This window comes from Nomascus leucogenys, chromosome 9 (genome assembly GCF_006542625.1).
Source record: "Nomascus leucogenys isolate Asia chromosome 9, Asia_NLE_v1, whole genome shotgun sequence".
NCBI classification, from domain to species: Eukaryota; Metazoa; Chordata; class Mammalia; order Primates; family Hylobatidae; genus Nomascus; species Nomascus leucogenys.
Genome location: NC_044389.1, coordinates 77,153,713 through 77,171,714, shown reverse-complemented (window position 1 = coordinate 77,171,714; position 18,002 = coordinate 77,153,713). Strand labels below are relative to the sequence as shown.

The following is an 18,002-nucleotide window of genomic DNA, read 5'->3' as shown; positions in this document are numbered from 1 at the left end:
TACAGAAACTGTAAACTAGATATTATCAACTGTCTGAAACTACTTGGAAAGGTTTCATTTCACTCAAATATGACTGATTTATTTCAAAAATTTAATTTTATTGTGGTAAGAACCCTTAAAATGAGATCCACTCTCTTAACAGATTTTTAAGAGTACAATGTGGTATTGTTAATTATGGGCACAATGTTGTACAGCAGATCTCTAGAACTTACTCATCTTGCATAACTGAAATTTTATACCCACTGTGCACCAACTTCCCTCTTCCCCCTCCCCAACATGACTGATTTTTAACACACATTTGTATCAAGGTAACAAATGTTTGTAAAGAGATTTTTTTTCCCCATTAAATACTTTATGGTCATGAACTGATAAGATGGGCTTGGTTTGCTTGGCAGGAATCCATTATGAAGCCTTATCTAGTCATGAAGCCTGCAGAGACTAACCATTCTAGCCTCTGCAACACACTTTTCGGTAGCTATATCACACTAATTTATATTCATAGAGCAGCTTTACCTCCAAGGCACTTTTACACTTATCTAATTTGTCCACGCAACATTCCTGTGAGACAGACCAGGACAGTTATTATGAATTCAGTTTAACAGATGGAGAAGCCAAGGTACAGAATGTTCAAAAGATATGACAAATATCATAAAATCACTGACCGAACCAAGGCCAGAAGCTGAATTTCCTGATTTCTAGTATGCCGCTCTAGTCAACTGATATTCTGCCTTCGACCTCATTAACATCACTTATCATCCCTAAGCGACCACATGGCAATTGTTGGTAAGCATCAGACACCAGAATTCTAGGCAGATTATTAACAGGAGAAGTCACAGCAATGAGTATCATAAAGTCACAGCATTTTTAAAATTCTGACAATAACATAAACCTTGCTATTCAATAACTATCTCCCACTGTAAATTCTTTGTCAACATATTGATGTTTACTCAGAATCAGCACCTAATTCTGCAAGAGTCACAAAAGGAGAAAGGCTCTTGATGAGCGATTAAAAATTTTTATGTGGGGTGTAAGAGGGTATTTTCTAGCCCTACTTTTTGTTAACTTGTTTCTTATTAATAACAAGATGCCATTTTGTATAAGCTAGTACATATCATTGTCTTAAGTTTGAGATAGGAAGTTTATTATCATTATTTTTAAAACTTTAGGGTACCATAATTTTGTTATGACTAATAAGGAATGCCTTTGTTTACTAATTCCTGCCAGAAAAGAAGGGCTACAGATCACCCATTCTGTAATCGAATATATTACTTTTGGTAAGTGGTCCATCATTTTTAACTGACTTATAAAATAATCCTATTCAATGAGTTCCTTCATCTAATTTTCTCAGTGTATGTTTGGCAAGTAGTTTATGAGCAAAGATAAACCAGGAATCACACTGCTCAAAGCCAGACAAAGTTTGATGAGTGCCCTGTGTTTTTCCGCCAGGTGGGCAACTGGTTATACATGCATGAAAAATCTTCCAGGCTCAATTTACTGTGACCATAACACACAGCATGGTAGAGCTTTGGGGTTTCATGCTACTCTCTGGTTGCACATTAAAACAGATTCAAAACCATTTACTAGGGTGAGTTTTTTACTAGGGCACATCTTTAGCTCATCCATAAGGCTGGAGGATTCTTGAGGCTAGTATTCTTATTTGGCTTCTCAGTTTTCAAAGAAGTCAATCCAACTTCAAACTGCATTCTGTTAAAGCATAAGTGTTGGTATGTACCTGGAACAAAATGAAAAGCTCTGCTCCTGGAACATGTCTATCAATGCTATCAAATATTTGACAAAGTTCATCTGAGAAGAAAAAAAGACATTTAAGAATAACTGACCAAGGAAAATACATTCCATTTGCCAGATTTTCTAAAATATGTATTGAGTTCAAGTCAGATCACCAGAAAACTGGGTTCTGTGAATCACAGCATATTGGGCCTGCTGCACCCCACAGGATTATTCCTTTTATGAACAGTGCTTGTTGTGATATATGAGCCTGTAATGGTAGTTGTTACAGGACACAGCTCTATGAAATTCACCCTTGCTCTCCCTGCAAGTTGTTGCTGGAGTGTTGTTAAATCTCACTCAGCGTCATTTTCACATGGTCTCATTCAGAAAAATTCCTCTCTGATTTCTGTAGCAAGAACTATTATGCTTTTCCTCAGAAATAGTCTTACTTTTATCTTATTGTAAATTGCAAAACTACCTTTCATTTTTGGTAAAGCCAGATTTACAGTCTAACCAGAGGCAAGTGGGCAGGTCATTATTTTAGTATTGTCCAGTCCCCACGTTAGCTTCATTTTTAATGAGCCTATCTATGAATTTCATTCTTTTTCCCCTTTCGTAATTTATAAGATTATCTTATATTTCACATACCTGTAAAAGTCTTTTTACAAACTTGCTGGAATATAGTTCACTATAAATACATAAATTAAAACTATAGTCTATTAAAAGGATGACTTTAAAATATTTCATTAGTTCCTTTCAAATAGCAAAAGGAATTTTAGACAGTAAAGAAATTCCCACTGCACCTTTAAAAAACAAGTTGAAAATGACCCTTGCTCCTGTCAGATCTCCTTTCTTAAACAAGCATGCTCAGGGCAACTACTAGCCTAACTTGATACTTCTTGGCTGTCTTGAAAGAGCATCTTCCTCCATCAATGCCCTTGAAATTATACACAGATTAAACAATAAAATGAATCTTTCACATATAGCAAAGTGTTTTCTTCTCTGTGTCAGCAAAGACTAATTTAACAAATTCATTAACACAAGATTAACACTAAAGAAGTTCTTCTTGTTCCAGGTAGGATTGGGTTTCCATTTGTGAACAGGAATGACAGGCCTGGATAACTGCAGAGTGGAATTAAGTATTCAGCTATCTCTTCTAGTATTCGATGTCCTGTGAGCCCTTACTAAGTACATGTTGACTGACAAATGGAGGGAGAGGAGGGATTTAAAGCATTTGGTTGGCTGAGAGAGAAGAGCTACAGCATGAAACTTTTCACCCTGTTTATCTTCTGTGAGACCTATCCAAAAAGGGGGGTCGTGTGGGGGAAAGAAAGGAAAGGTAAGGAAGGATGCCAAGGAAGAGTTCAGAGAAAAAGGAAAGCTTAGAAATACAAAGGTGAAAGGAACCCAGATTTCAACAGGCACAACCTAACTGGGATTTAGCCTCAAAATCCGATGCTTACTTTTTGCTTCTCTTTGTTATTTAATTCTCACAATAACCCCAGTGAAATTAACTTTTTCATATACATGTAGAAGAAGGAAACATCAGAGAAATCAGCCAACTTTCCTAAGATCACATGGATGACAAACTAACCGTAAAACTGGAATTTTTCAAAGCCCAACCACAACAGATTTTATTTGACTGAAAATTACTGTATCAATAGAAGTCAAAAACAAGTTTCCCAAAGCTATAAAAAAACTGACGTGCTCAAGAATAAAAACAGAATCTGATATTCTACTTAGTTAAATATACTAATACAAATGTACAAACCACTTTGATGTTTTTGTATTTGCCAACATTTGGGAAGGGCCTGGCATGAGCAAAGGGCAAGAGAACAACACAGCCACAGGAATAGAGTGAAATAGGAACAAGATAATCGGGAGAAACTGCACATAAATACATTCACAAACGTTTACACACAAAGACACAAGCAGGAAGAGAGTAAAAGAGAATCAAACACACAGTGACTATCGTCTTAGAATACTCAAAACTGCAGACATTAACAATCCTTCCTAAAATTTGGAAACACTGTATTTGTCACTCTTAATTCTTCATTTCCAGTGGATTATACCCAAACTTCCCAATTTGGGACATTAAAAAAAATTCTTTCATTGGATGTCAGCTTTAACTTTTAGTCCTTTAACATACTACATTTAAAGGGTTGTGAGGCCATCTATAGTTTTATATCTGAAAGGCATAAATGACTTGCTTCTCAAAAATAAATGCACAGGTAAAATGAGTTTAAATATAATAGGAAATAAAGAGAACAAGTTCTAAAGGAGGTAACCTTAATTGACAATTTTTTAAAAGTCTACTGGGACAACTACAGTCAATTCTTTTTATTGAGATTATTATAAAATCTGCAAAGCAGGATAAATGTAATTCAATAATAAAACAAGTGAGATATAATTTCAATTTGGCAACACTAATGTACATTCTACAAATATTTAAAAGTTCATCTATCAATTGAACAAGAATTTACTAAATGCAGTATGTGCTAGGCACTGTTCTAGAAACAGGAAATCTGGCAGGGAACAAAGCCAAAAAAAGCCCTGATTGCATGGAATTTATATGCTAACATAGGGCAGGGAGATGACAGTAAGATAAATAAAATATATGGCATGTTAGATATTAAAGGCTGACAAGAAAAATAAAGCAGGGAGGGCAGAGAGGAAGATGGTATAGGTAGGAAGTAGGGATGAAACGGGAGAATTTACATAGGAACACTCTGATATTTGAGTAAAGACCCTCTCCACGAGTGTGGGTAGAACCTGTGACCATGATAGGGTATCACTCCTGTAATTAGATAATTGTAAATAGCAAAAAGGATTGTGCAGATACAATTACATCCCCTAGGCCAGGCATGGTGGCTCACGCCCGTAATCCTAGCACTTTTGGGAGGCTGAGACGGGCGGATCACTTGAGGCCAGGAGTTCAAGACCAGACTGGCCAACATGATAAAACCTCGTCTTTACTAAAAATACAAAAATTAGCCAGGCATGGTGATGCGTGCCTGTGGTCTCAGCTATTTGGGAGGCTGAGGCAGGGAGATCGCTTGAACCCAGGAGGCGGAGGTTGCAGTGAACCAAGATTGCGCCAGTGCACTCCAGCGTGGGCAACAGAGTGAGACTCTGTCTCAAAAAAAACCAAAACCAAAAACACAAAAAAATTACATCCCCTAATCAGTGGATACTGAGTTAATCAAAAGACAGATAATCCTGGATGGGCCTGACCTAATCAGGTAAACCCTTAAAAGAAGTTAAAAAGCAACAGGAGAGGCTCTACCGCTGGCCCTGAGGAAGAAAGCAATTGTGTTGTGAACTGTCTAAGGTGGGGACGGCCTATAGGGACGTCAGTCCCAGAGCTGCAAGGAACTGAATTTGCCCAACCCGAGTGAGCTTGGAAGAAGATCTGGATATCTAGATGATAACTTCAGCTCAGCTGACACCATGATTTCAGCCCGGTGAGATTCTGAGCAGGGTACTCAGCTAACCCACAGACTCATGACACAGAAACTGTGGGACACTGGCCGGGTGCGGTGGCTCACGCCTATAATTCCAGCATTTTGGGAGGCTGAGACAGGCGGATCACCTGAGGCCAGGAGTTCGAGGCCAGACTGTCTCTACTAAAAATACAAAAATTAGCTGGGCGTGGTGGTGCAGGCCTGTGGCCTCAGCTATTCGGGAGGCCAAGGCAGGAGAATCGCTTGAACCTGGGAGGTGGAGGCTGCAGTGAGCTGAGATCCTGCCACTGCATTCCAGCCTGGGCAACAGACTGAGACTCGGTCTCATACAAAAAACAAAAACCTGTGAGACACCTTAGTGTTATTTTTAGTAATCTGAGTCTTCTTTTTTTTTCTTTCCTTGGTAGTTTGGCCAAAGTTTGTCAATTTTGTTGATCCTTCCAAGGAACCAACTTGTAGTTTCACTGATTTTTTAAAATTCTCGATTTCATTCATTTCTGCTGTAATCTTTGTTCTTGCCTTCCTTCTATGTTTTGGACTTAGTTTGATCCTTTTCTAGAGTCTTAAGGTAGAAGGCAATGTTACTGATTTGAGATCATTCTTCCTTCTAAATGCAGACATTTGCCAGCTATCAATTTCCATCTAAGCACTGCTTTAGCTGCATTCGATAAGTTTTGGTATATTGTATTTTCATTTTCATTCAGCTCAAAGTATTTTCTAGTTTCCCTTGTGATTTCTTTTCTGACCCACTGGTTGTTTAAGGAGTGTGTTTTTAAATTTCTACATATTTGTGAATTTCCCAAATTTTCTTCTGTTATTGATTTCTAATTTCATTCCATTCTGGTCAGAGAGCATACTTTGTATGACCTCAGTCCTTTTAAATTTATTGAAACTTGTTTTATGCCTTAACATATGGTTTATCCTGGAGAATGTTCCACATACACTTCAGAAGAATATATATTCTGCAGGATTCTGCTGTTGCTGAGTGGAATGTTTTATAGGTATCTGGTGAAGTCTACTTGGTATTTAGTGTTGTTCAAGTTTTCTAATTCTTTCTGCTATTCTGACCAGTAATCAATTATATCCATTAATTAATGTGGAGTGTTGAAGTTTCCAACTATTATTATTGAATTGTATATATTACTCCCTTCCATTCTGACAGTTTTTATTTCACTTATTTTGATGCTCTGTTAGGTAAATATATGTTTATAACTCATATTTTCTTAATGGATTGAACTTTTTATCATTATAAAATGTACTACTCTGTCTCTAGTAATTTTTTTGGTCTTAACATCGATTTTATCTGATATTAGTACAGTCATTCAAACTCTTTTGGTTACTATTTGCATAATATATTTTTTCCTATACTTTTACTTGTAACATATTTGTATCTTTTATTTTAAACTGTGTCTCTTGTAGACAACTTATAGTTAGATCATAATTTTATCTACCCTTCCACTGTCTCTTTTAGCTGGAGTGTGTGATTTATTTGTTTAATGTAACCTACTGATAAAGTAGGATTTATTAGTGGCATTTTGCTATCCATTTTCTCTATGTTGTGTGTCTTTTTTGTTTCCTTTCCTACATAAAAAAGTGAAAAAGGAATCAAAGTCATCAGCTAATAGTGGGGATGGGAAAGGAGATTTTAGAAGTTTGAGGAGAAAGAAGATGTGAAATGGGTTTTTTGGGGAAGGTGGGAAAGTAAACATATTAGAGAAACATAGCAGTCTTTCATTACTATTAAGAATATACCCGGGGAAAAGAAGGAACATACCTGAGATTAGTAGTATGAATTTAAAAGGAGACTGGTTAGTGTGATTGTGGGATTCCTTCCAGTCACACCCATCTGTTCGGTGTGAGCATGGGGTAGACTAGAAATATATACCATGGTGCCAGTATGGTAACTTGCATAGAAGTTTTCAATGGACATTTGTTGTACAAAATATTCATTTGATTATGAATAGACTTTTGAACCTTATTGCTTTCCATTCTTTTCAAGTAAAATAAAATGGTTTGTTAAAGTTGGATAATCCTTACCTCTCCTTTTTGCGCTGATGTAATCCTAGATGTATCTCTATTCGACTTACCATATTAATTTGGTTGTTGATTTGCTTGTCTGTATTTTTTATTAGACTATAAACTGAATTAGTTTGCCAGGACTGCCTTAGCAAAGTACCACAGACTGGGTGGCTTCAACAACAAGAATTTATTTTCTCACAGTTCTGGAAGCTAGAAGTTCAAGACCAAGATGTCAAGAGGGCTTCTCCCTTTAGTGTACAGATGGCTATCTTCTCCATGTGTCTTCACATGGTCTTCCCTCAATATGTGTCAGTGTCTCAATTTCCTCTTATAATGACACCAGTTAAATTTAATTAAGGCCCACCCTAGTGACCTCATTTTACCTCTTTAAAGACCACATGCCCTCTTCAAATATAGTCCCATTCCGAGGTACTGGAATTTGGGATTTTAGCAAATGAATTTTGGGAAGACACAATTTGGTTCATAACAGTAACCTTCTTAAGAAAAAAGAGCATGTCTTTGATTTCTGTGCCAGTGATATCTAAGGAGAGCAGCACACAAAATACTCAATGAATGTTGCTTATACTCCTGCATTAGATGAGAAACTAGAAAAGTGAGCCCCAAGTCACCCACAAGAGTTTAAGAATACATATATGCAGTACGAAATAATTTCAGAGGGGAGATGAGAATATTTAACTGTTCAACTTGTTTATTATCTATTCTCTTCTCATTCAAACACTATGAATAAAAGTACACTGCCATGGTCTTCGGTTATGGCAGGTTTACTGAGGGTGTTTTTCTGATGTAATACAGTAATAGATATCATTGTGTGTATATTTATTCATCACAAACACACAAACACACACACTCCTGTGCAATAAATTAGAAAGACTGAAGTCGGAGAGAGAAGAAAATAAACATCACATCCAATCTATTATCTGGGGATTATAACTCTTAATTTTGGGGTATAGTTCTCTTTTCGTCTTTTTTCTAAAGCACACTGGCTATACGTATTGCTTACTATTATATTCCTAAGAACAGTGGGATAAAACAGTGCCTGGTTCATTATAGGACCCTCAATAAATATTTAATGAATTAATGAATGTATTTCAGAATCAAACAGATGGGTTCCAGCCCTGGCTCTACTATTTAACCAGCTTTGTGACTTTGGGCAAATTAATCTAGGCCTCTGTATTCCCATCTGTAAAACAGGCATAAGAATATATCTACTAACAGGAAAAGAAGTCAGTAGATGGAAAAGATACTTGCACACGAATGTTTATAGCAGCACAATTCACAACTGCAAAAATATGGAACCAGCCCAAATGCCCATCAATCAATGAATAGATAAAGAAACTGTGGTATATATACACAATGGAATACTACTCAGCCATAGAAAGAATAAATTAATGGCATTCACAGCAACCTGGATGGAACTGGAAACTACTCTTCTAAGTGAAGTAACTCAGGAATGGAAAACCAAACATCGTATGTTCTCACTCATAAATAGGAGCTAAGCTACGACGATGCAAAGGCATAAAAATGATACAACGGACTTTGAGGACTCAAGGGGAAAGGATGGGAAGGGGGTGAGGGATAAAAGACTACAAATTAGGTTCAGAGTATACTGCTCCGGTGATGGGTGCACCAAAATCTCACAAATCAACTCTAAAGAACTTACTCATGCAAGCAAATACTACCTGTTCCCCAAAAACCTATGGAAATAAAAAATTTAAAAAAAAGAATAATATCAATTCTCTGGAGTTATTTTGGGAATCCAGTAGAATAATACTAATAAAGTTCTTGGCATGGGCCGGGTGCGGTGGCTCACGCCTGTAATCTCAGCACTTTGGGAGGCCGAGGCGGGCAGATCATGAGGTCAGGAGATCGAGACCATCCTGGTTAACACGGTGAAACCCCATCTGTACTAAAAATACAAAAAATCAGCTGGGCGTGGTGGCAGGCGCCTGTAGTCCCGGCTACTTGGGAGGCTGAGGCAGGAGAATCGCTTGAACCCGGGAGGTGGAGATTGCAGTGAGCTGAGATTGTGCCACTGCACTCCAGCCTGGGCGACAGAGGGAGATTCCATCTCAAAAAAAAAAAAAAAAGTTCTTGGCATGATACCAATCACGTTCAATATATAGTAGCTATTTTTATTCTTATCAGGCTTAAATATATATCTTGGTGTATAGTTTCTTTATATAAAATTGGAATCATACTTTTGAGTATCTTATTTCATTTCGCCATATTCATATGATACTATAAACATTTTCCTATGTAGTAGTAGTTAAAAACATGAATAAAAATTAAAGTTAGACAAATCTGGCTCAAATTCACGTTCTATTATTTACTATATATGCAACTTCAAACAAATATATAACTTCTCTGTGCCTCAATTTTCTCAACCTTGAAGTGGAACAATCATAGCAACTGTCTCACAAGGTTGTTATGAAAATTCAGGCAAAATTCTTGCTGCAATATTTGGAATACGCTAAAAACACATTTAACTATTATCTGAAAATTACGTTCTATAGATGCTACACATTTATGTTCTTTCTAATCTTTCACAATAGTAAATAGTGAAATCTTGGTCTCTGTCTTGCTTATGAGTCTTGGTCAATGTCTTTAGTTGTTTCCTTAAATACAACGGCTAATACATTTCCAGGAGGCCTTTTATTTTCAAGTAAAATCTTAATTAGTGGGGATGATAAATAAAACCTATAAATAAAGGGGTGCTCAGAGACTGAAATAAATGGTAAAACAGGCAAAAAATTCTGCATGTTTTTCCTTGGTAAACTGAGATGGTGCTCCTTATGAGAGAGGTTTGAAAATCACTGAGCAAAAAACAAATCAATAATGTTAAAATTTTTTCTCTCACTGGAACAAACAATGGATTGGCTGTATATAGTTTTTCTGGTGCTGTACTGTAGGCAAAAGCAAAACAATAGTAATGTGGCTATTTAAGCATTCCATATTTAAGAAGAAATTCAAGCACTATAAGCCCCTTACTTCTTTCACAAAGATGTCAAGAAGCTAAACATAAATAGTTCCATTAACTCCGTGTAATACAAATGGTCAATAGATTTTAATGCCACTAGATGTAACACTTAAGAAATAAGCTAGAATGTTCAAAACCCCATTCTACCAGGGAAACTGAAATATGATTTTGGCTACAACTGCCTGATTTTCTATGATTCTCTATTATCCTAGCACTCCAACAGTCAATCTATTCACAAGTATGAGTCAAATAAATGGTGCTTCTATCATAATTTGACTGAAAATGTCCCATAGCAAACTTAATCAAAGCTTCAACAGAAGTTCCTAAAATGTAACTTCCTATTCATTTGTAGCTAGTCAAAGTAATGTCTCCATAATACAATTTAGGCAAAACATCCATAAACTTTTCACAATTCAAATAAACCAAAAAATTTTTAAACTTTAGATCCAAATAAGATTATGGAATTTTAAACTGAACGTGTTCTATAAAGAGATAACCAGTTCAGTTCTAACATTCAGATTCCTGAGGTTTTCTAAAACAATCAACTCTGCTTAAAAAAAAACAAAAACCAATAAAATAAAACATAAAATGTGCTTTAGTTTGCCTTTACATAAAAAATGGTTTTTGGCAAATTCAAAACATTGAAAAGTAAATGTAAAACAAAACCATATAAATTGGTACAAACAATATAAATTATATGGTAGAAAACTCACAATATAAATTATAAATTTAAACTTCTCCAAGCTTGCCAAGGTATAATAGTCTGCATTGAAGTCATCAAGCCTGAAACTGCAGCTCATTTTTAAAACAGGTGTACAAGACAATGTCACTTGATCTAAAGCCTTCTTGCTTTGGTAAGTAATAGTGACACTGAGGCCAAGAACTAGAATTATGCTTTGACTAGGCCTCTGAACTGACCACAATCGATTCAAGCTGCTTAAGCATTTGAGCACCAGGCAAATGTGCTATGTTAATTACTGTTACATGATCTTGACATGAACTAATCCCCATTCCTATTAACTTCCTTAGTAAATGAAGCTTTAATGCTTAACTGATAACAAGTACTGGATAATCCAGAAGAATATAAAATTTAACAGATGAGGGAGCAGTAAGTGATGGCTACTCATGTTAGCATAATACATATTTATTTTACACAGCAGGATGATTGTGCATTAAAATTGCATCCTGGCCTGGCATTAAATTTAAAACCAAGGCAGGTAGGGGTGGTGAAATGTAATTTCTACTTTGATCTTCACATTTTCTCCATACTAAGTAAGTTTTTTAGAAGTGCCAGAAGTGGTGATTACCGGATATCATGGAATTTGATAACTACACAACATGCATCAGCAACTGATGTGGTATGACATTTTGTTAATTCACCCAGTAATGACTTACTTACAATAGCATACAAATAACAGTAGTGGCTCCTGTCTCCACAAAGGTGTTTTTATCCAGAATATAGTATCCCTAAGCATCAGTCTAGGCAACCAAAGTACTGTAACTTACAGAAGCAATGTTACAAGTCAGAGTTTGTTTCTATTTTATCGATATTAAACCAAAAATATAACAGCTAAATGCAGGTAGTATTAAAACATTGTTTTCTTTATTAGGATAAAGCAGCAACATACCAGATCTTATATTAGTTTAAACATTTCTGTGAGACAGAGACCCCATACTAGTACTTTCAGGAAAATGACTAACCAAATTGACATTATGGCCTAAATGATGAATGGGTCTAGAGTCATGCATGATCTATGCAGTTAAACATTTACTGAATGTCTTCTGTGTGTTGAATACTGCCCTAGACTTTGGAAACCTTTACTGATTTTCCCTTTCTCCCCATAACCACTATTACTACTACCACTGCTGCTGGCTAATTCTTACTAAGCAGGTACTCACTCTGAAAAAGACAATTTAAAGGAAAAATAATAGCTTACAAAATACTGTATTAGGATTCCATTTTTGTAAAATAATATCTGTCCTTATGTGTGAATGTTTTAAAAGTCTGAAAGAAAACAGATAATAGAGGTTACCTTGGGAGGTGGGATTATGTGTGAACTTTGTTTTTTGTTTTCTGTGTTTCTACGTTTTTTAAATGTCACAATGAACATTGACTACCTTTAAAATAAAAAAAAGCTATTCAATTTTGAATGGCATACTGTGTGCTTTGTTCTTTTTTTTTTCATTTGTATTATGCTTTAGGTTTTAGGGTACATGTGCACAATGTGCAGGTTTGTTACATACGTATCCATGTGCCATGTTGGTGTGCTGCACCCAGTAACTCGTCATTAGTGCTATGTTCTTGACACATATATTATTCAATTAACAGTAGGCTAAAGAGAGGGGTGTTTACATTTGACTCTAAATGAAGTATTGAGGTTTCCTGGCTCCATTTTAAATATTACCTAGAAACATTATGCTATAATTATGTAATAGAAGAGATGAAAATGCAATTAAGTTTTAACCTTATTCAACTTTAGAGAAGCCACTGTTTCAATTATTTCAAAGTAGCATAAATTTATAAAGAAGAGAGCTTGAGAAGTCACTTCAAAGGATCATTTGTTACTGCCAACAAGGCAACTCACGAAGTGCAACAAGGTCCTTTGGGTGGGATGCCTGCAATCAGCATTGGTGCCTACACCGCCTAACATTCTAAAAGCCCCTTATTCAGAAATACTCAGAGATTCAATAAGCTGCAGTACAGTGCATTCTTAAGATCTCTGAGACTTTTTCTTCTTGTAATTTAAGAGACAATAAAATAGATTTGGATAAAACACATTTTAAAGAAGCAGGTCATTACCTAATCTAACATTCAAAACATTTATGAATAGGTCTGAAGGTACCTTTCAATGCTTGTGTACTCAAAAATCCAATCTTCTTTCTCTGTAAGGCTCAAAGTTCTTTAATGTCACTAGTTATTTTTCATCTAAATGAATGTCCTCACTTCTATAATTTGTAGAATAATGAAATTAGGATAAATGACTTTCAGGGTCCCTTTGAGTCTTAAAATTTTATTATTCTCTGAAAGGCCACATTAATCACTTTTTCCTTAGTTCTAATAGGAATCGATAACTGACAACGAATGCAATTAGTACTTTTATTTTCACAGACCTCCGTATTACCTTTCATTAAAATAGATTCTAATAGATAGATATTCATATTTATTTACTCAATAATTAGTACTCTATAGGATTATGGCAAGAATATTTTCACTAATTACATTACACATACTTCAAAATGCAAAAAAAAAAAAAAAAAAAAAAAAACCAATATTGATATTAAGTACTTTCAAGAAAATTTCAAAAAACAACCAACCTGATGACCTGGTTACAGTGGGCGCACATTGGAGTTCGTTTCCCTGCTGGAATGTGCTCAGCTCTTTGCACTAAGGTGTCCTGGTCACTTGGCTGGGTTTGTCCCAAAGCTGAGTTGGCTGGTGCCACTGATCCTGAGTAAGCAGCGCTGTCTGAGATTCTTCCAGTGGAAGGTACTAGGAGTTAAGACAGAAGAATCAGAATGAGAATAAGCCACATATAACCTTTTCCTAACAAACAAATAATAAAAATTATTATTTTAACAATAATCTATTCACTTGTTATTCACTCACTCACATTTACAGTGAGCTTATGAATCAAACACTAGGCTGTGACTATGTAGGTGAATGGGAAAGAAAACCAAAGATTCCAACAGAGTAAAAGAATTATGACAGATGTATGCATAGAATTTTTTTTTTTTTTTTTTTTTTTGAGACGGAGTTTCTCTCTTGTTGCCCAGGCTGGAGTGCAATGGCATGATCTCGGCTCACTGCATCCTCCGCCTCCTGGGTTTAAGCGATTCTCGTGCCTCAACCTCCCGAGTAGCTGGGATTACAGGCATGCACCACCACACCTGGCTAATTTTGTATTTTTAGTAGAGACGGGGTTTCTCCATGTTGGTCAGGCTGGTCTTGAACTCCTGAACTCAGGTGATACGTATCTCTGCTTCTAAGAGGAGATATGGTTAAGGTAAATATTGAAGGTGAGTTATTTCTAATTATCTAGACATCTCTGCTAACCATTAATTAGATTTAATTCCAAATATAGTCATAGATGTATTAAAAATCCCAGTGTGTTGAAGATAACAAAACCAAAAATTAACTCACTATATTCTCTCTGTTCCTGGATTCTCTAAGGAGACTGTGCAACCAGTCACCCAGGAATAGAAGGCAGCTACATAAGAAGCATCCTTGGTCCTTCCTCCCTCTCATTTGTAGTAATAGGTCCTGCTGGTTTGATATTACACATTGTTCTTGACTTTGCCTCCTCTTCCTCATTCCTATAATAATGTCTTAATTTAGATCCTCAATGTCACCAACCTCGACCAGCTACCAAAATGTCCTCCTTACATTCATCCTCCCAACAGCCACCTAAGACTGAAATCTGACCCAATAGCATTTAAGGATCTCCCTATTTGACCCCTGAATGTAGTCCCTGCTTCCATGTGCTGCATACGAATCCCCCCAGTGGTCTCTGCTTGCCCCACAACCTCATCTTACACTGCTCTTTGCCTTTCACTTTATGCTCCAAGAACACTAAACTGCCTCACTTTTTCTTGTGAATGGGTCTACGTATGCTCAGGCTGTTTTCACCATCGGTAATGCCATTTTCTACCCTTCTCCCTATTTACCTAGTAACCACTACTTTATTGTTTAAGTCTCAGCCCAGAAGTCGACTACTCCGAAAACTCTCCCTGAACTACATTTCTCCCCAACCCTCTCCATATAATCTGGATTAAATGTTTCTCTTCTGTGTTCTCACAATTTTCTGTTAATGTCTTTATTACTGTTTCTGCTACATACTTCTGTGCCTTTCCTTCCCTTAACTAGATAGTATACTCCCTGAGGGCAGAAATTATGTCTTATTCAGCACCCTAGCAACTTAACAGTGTCTGGAGAGAATGAATGAATGAATAAATAAACTGGAATCAATACAAAAGTGAATGAATGAGAAAAGAGTGAGGATTGAAACCAACAGATGGCCTGCTCCTTAGCCACAGGCAATTCAAATCTAATGGAAGAGAAAAGGTGCACGTGAAAATAGTCCAAAAGGAACAACTTTTAAGAAAAGCATACAAATAATACAAATTAACAGAGTGTATTTATACAGGTAAATGTATTTACATAAATATACATATATGTAAAAACACATTGATAGTATATTAAAGTGTAGTTGGAATTGGGAAAGATTAATTAGGATAATTGATATGATAATTCTCCCTCACTAGAATAAAGCCCGTTTGCAATAATGTGCAATTACAGATCCAGAAACCCAGCGTTTATAGACACTTCGCACATCTTCTACAGCACGCTGCCTGGCACTTGATCTGTGAAATGGCACTTTCAGGCCAGGGAGCTCTACTATTGCCCATGTTTCAAGTGAGTCAACTGGACTAGGAACATGTTTCCATTCTCTTAGACCCACACTTTTCTCTTATAGAAATGGGAAAGAAAAGTGCTGTAATATTCACTTGGTACACTACTTTCTTTCTTGTTACCTAATTTGCTCACACAGCCCAACTCTTACCTCTGTGCATCTTTAATTTCTTTATCCAGGCCTGATTTCTTCTGGAGCACCAAATATGTTTTCTCAAGGGCATTTTCAACTCTAACACCTGTTATTATCTTTAAATTCAAGACATGTAAAATACATTTCTTCTTCTTGCACATATTACCAGCTCTTGCCAAGAACTCCTAGATGCTTGAATTCTCCCACTCACGCAGGCACAGAACTCGGCCTCCTATGTCCCCAAGGGTTAGTCCCCAGACCCTAACAACTGTTTCATAGAAAATGTTTCTTTCTCAGGTTTGTCCTTCCTTTCTAATCCAAACCCATCCTCTATCTTTTGAATTCTGGTCTTGAATTCCTCAAATCTGGACTATTGCAAGTCTCCTAACCACTCTCTGCTGCCAGTCACCCTTTCTACCTATTCTGCTAGATTATTTTTCCAAAAACACTACTCTGATCATATGTCCCTGCTTCTAAAATAAAGCCTCTGTAACTCATTACAAACTATATGTAGTCCTGAAAGTCAAGTCCCTCAATGAGCCCACTCCAATCTTCTATAAAACCTTATCTTTTCTGTTTCCCCACATATCACTGCCATCATCTTCAGACTAAATTAGAGTAACTTAATATTCAACTTGTGCAATTATTTAATACTATTTGAAAGCACCATTCTTTTTTTTTTGAGATGGAGTCTCACCCTGTCACCCAGGCTGGAGTGCAACGGCACGATCTCTGCTCACTGCAACCTCCGCCTCCAGGGTTCAAATGATTCTCCTGCCTCAGCCTCCCAAGTAGTTGGGATTACAGGCGCCTGCCACCATGCTGGGCTAATTTTTGTATTTTTAGTAGAGATGGGGTTTCACCATGTTGGCCAGGCTGGTCTCGAACTCCTGACTTTGTGATCTGTCCGCCTCAGCCTCCCAAAGTGCTGGGACCATAGGCATGAGCCACCACGCCTGGTCTTCAAGGTACTATTCTTAAATCCTTACAACAGACCTATGATTTTGGTATTAGTACCACTTTTTTAATTTATGAGGAATCTGAGGCAAAGAGCGGTTTAAAAATCTGCCCAAAGTCACATAGCAAGTAAAAGTCTTGAACTTGGGCTGTCTGGCTCCAGAGTCTGCTCTTAAACTATGCTATAGTTTATTCATTATCCCTTGAACATGCCACACCAGACATTGCCTCTGTGACCCTCAGCCAAAGAAATGTCCCTTTTCCTACTGCTACTCATAGTTTTCCCATTCTGTAAGCCCATAGAAGTTTCATTTTCCTCTCTCAAGTCTTCTCTGACCACCCCAGCTAGAAGTAACACTCCTCACCTGTACAATTTATTAGCTATTTATCAATATCCTGTCAATATCTTTTCCTCCCTAATTATTAGTTATTTAAAAATGAGTGGCCAGGCGTGGTGGCTCACGTCTGTAATCCCAGCACTTTGGGAGGCCAAGGAGGGCAGATCACGAGATCAGGAGATGGAGACCATCCCGGCTAACATGGTGAAACCCCGTTTCTACTAAAAATACAAAAAAATCAGCTGGGCGTGGTGGACCTGTAGTCCCAGTTACTCGGGAGGCTGAGGCAGGAGAATGGCGTGAACCCGGGAGGTGGAGCTTGCACAGTGAGCTGAAATCGCACCACTGCACTCTGGCCTGGGAGACAGAGCGAGACTCCGTCTCAAAAAAAAAAAAAAAAAAAAAGAGTACAAACTCTATATACTTCTTTCTATCCACAGCCAAAAAATTTCCTTACAAATAAATGATGAAAAAATATTATTTAATCACTTAAATGAAAAAAGGAAGATTCCAAACGTTTTTTTTTTTTTCCTTTTTAAAGAAGACTATAGAGATAGATACTTTAAAAATGTGGATTAGGTTCAGGGTTTCAAATAGTGGGAAAGTAACCAATTGGAAAATCTGAAAATCAGACCTCAAAGAAAGCCAACCCTTTCATCTACCATATGCCTTTATTTTATCACATTATCTATGCATAAGCTCTAAAGTACTGAGTCACTGAGATACTTTTAGCAATAAAAGAGTGTGGTAATTCTCCATCAGTCATTGTAAAATGGGACATAATCCATCTGGCCCATGCCTCAAGGAGAAGGTATACGGGGAACGAACTTATTTAGCATGAGAAGCCATTCTTAAACATGAAACATGTGACTGTATCTCAAACACACATAAAAAGGCCCTAAGCTCTACCACTCCTCCTTTCTTGGGAAGAAAAGCCTTGCTTTCTGTTACTGCC

The 18,002-nt window shown here is 36.8% G+C and overlaps 1 protein-coding gene across 8 annotated transcripts in view; it reads right to left on the bottom strand.

Annotated features, from left to right (window-relative positions):
* The window catches only part of PDLIM5 (PDZ and LIM domain 5), a 218,023-nt gene that overhangs the window by 14,409 nt on the left and 185,612 nt on the right, over window positions 1–18,002 (bottom strand). For all 8 annotated transcript variants that reach the window (XM_030819136.1, XM_003257525.3, XM_004089022.3 and 5 more), the window contains one exon: window positions 13,525–13,699. In XM_030819136.1, the coding sequence (XP_030674996.1) occupies window positions 13,525–13,699 (175 nt within the window). The remainder of the gene's footprint in view (window positions 1–13,524; window positions 13,700–18,002) is intronic.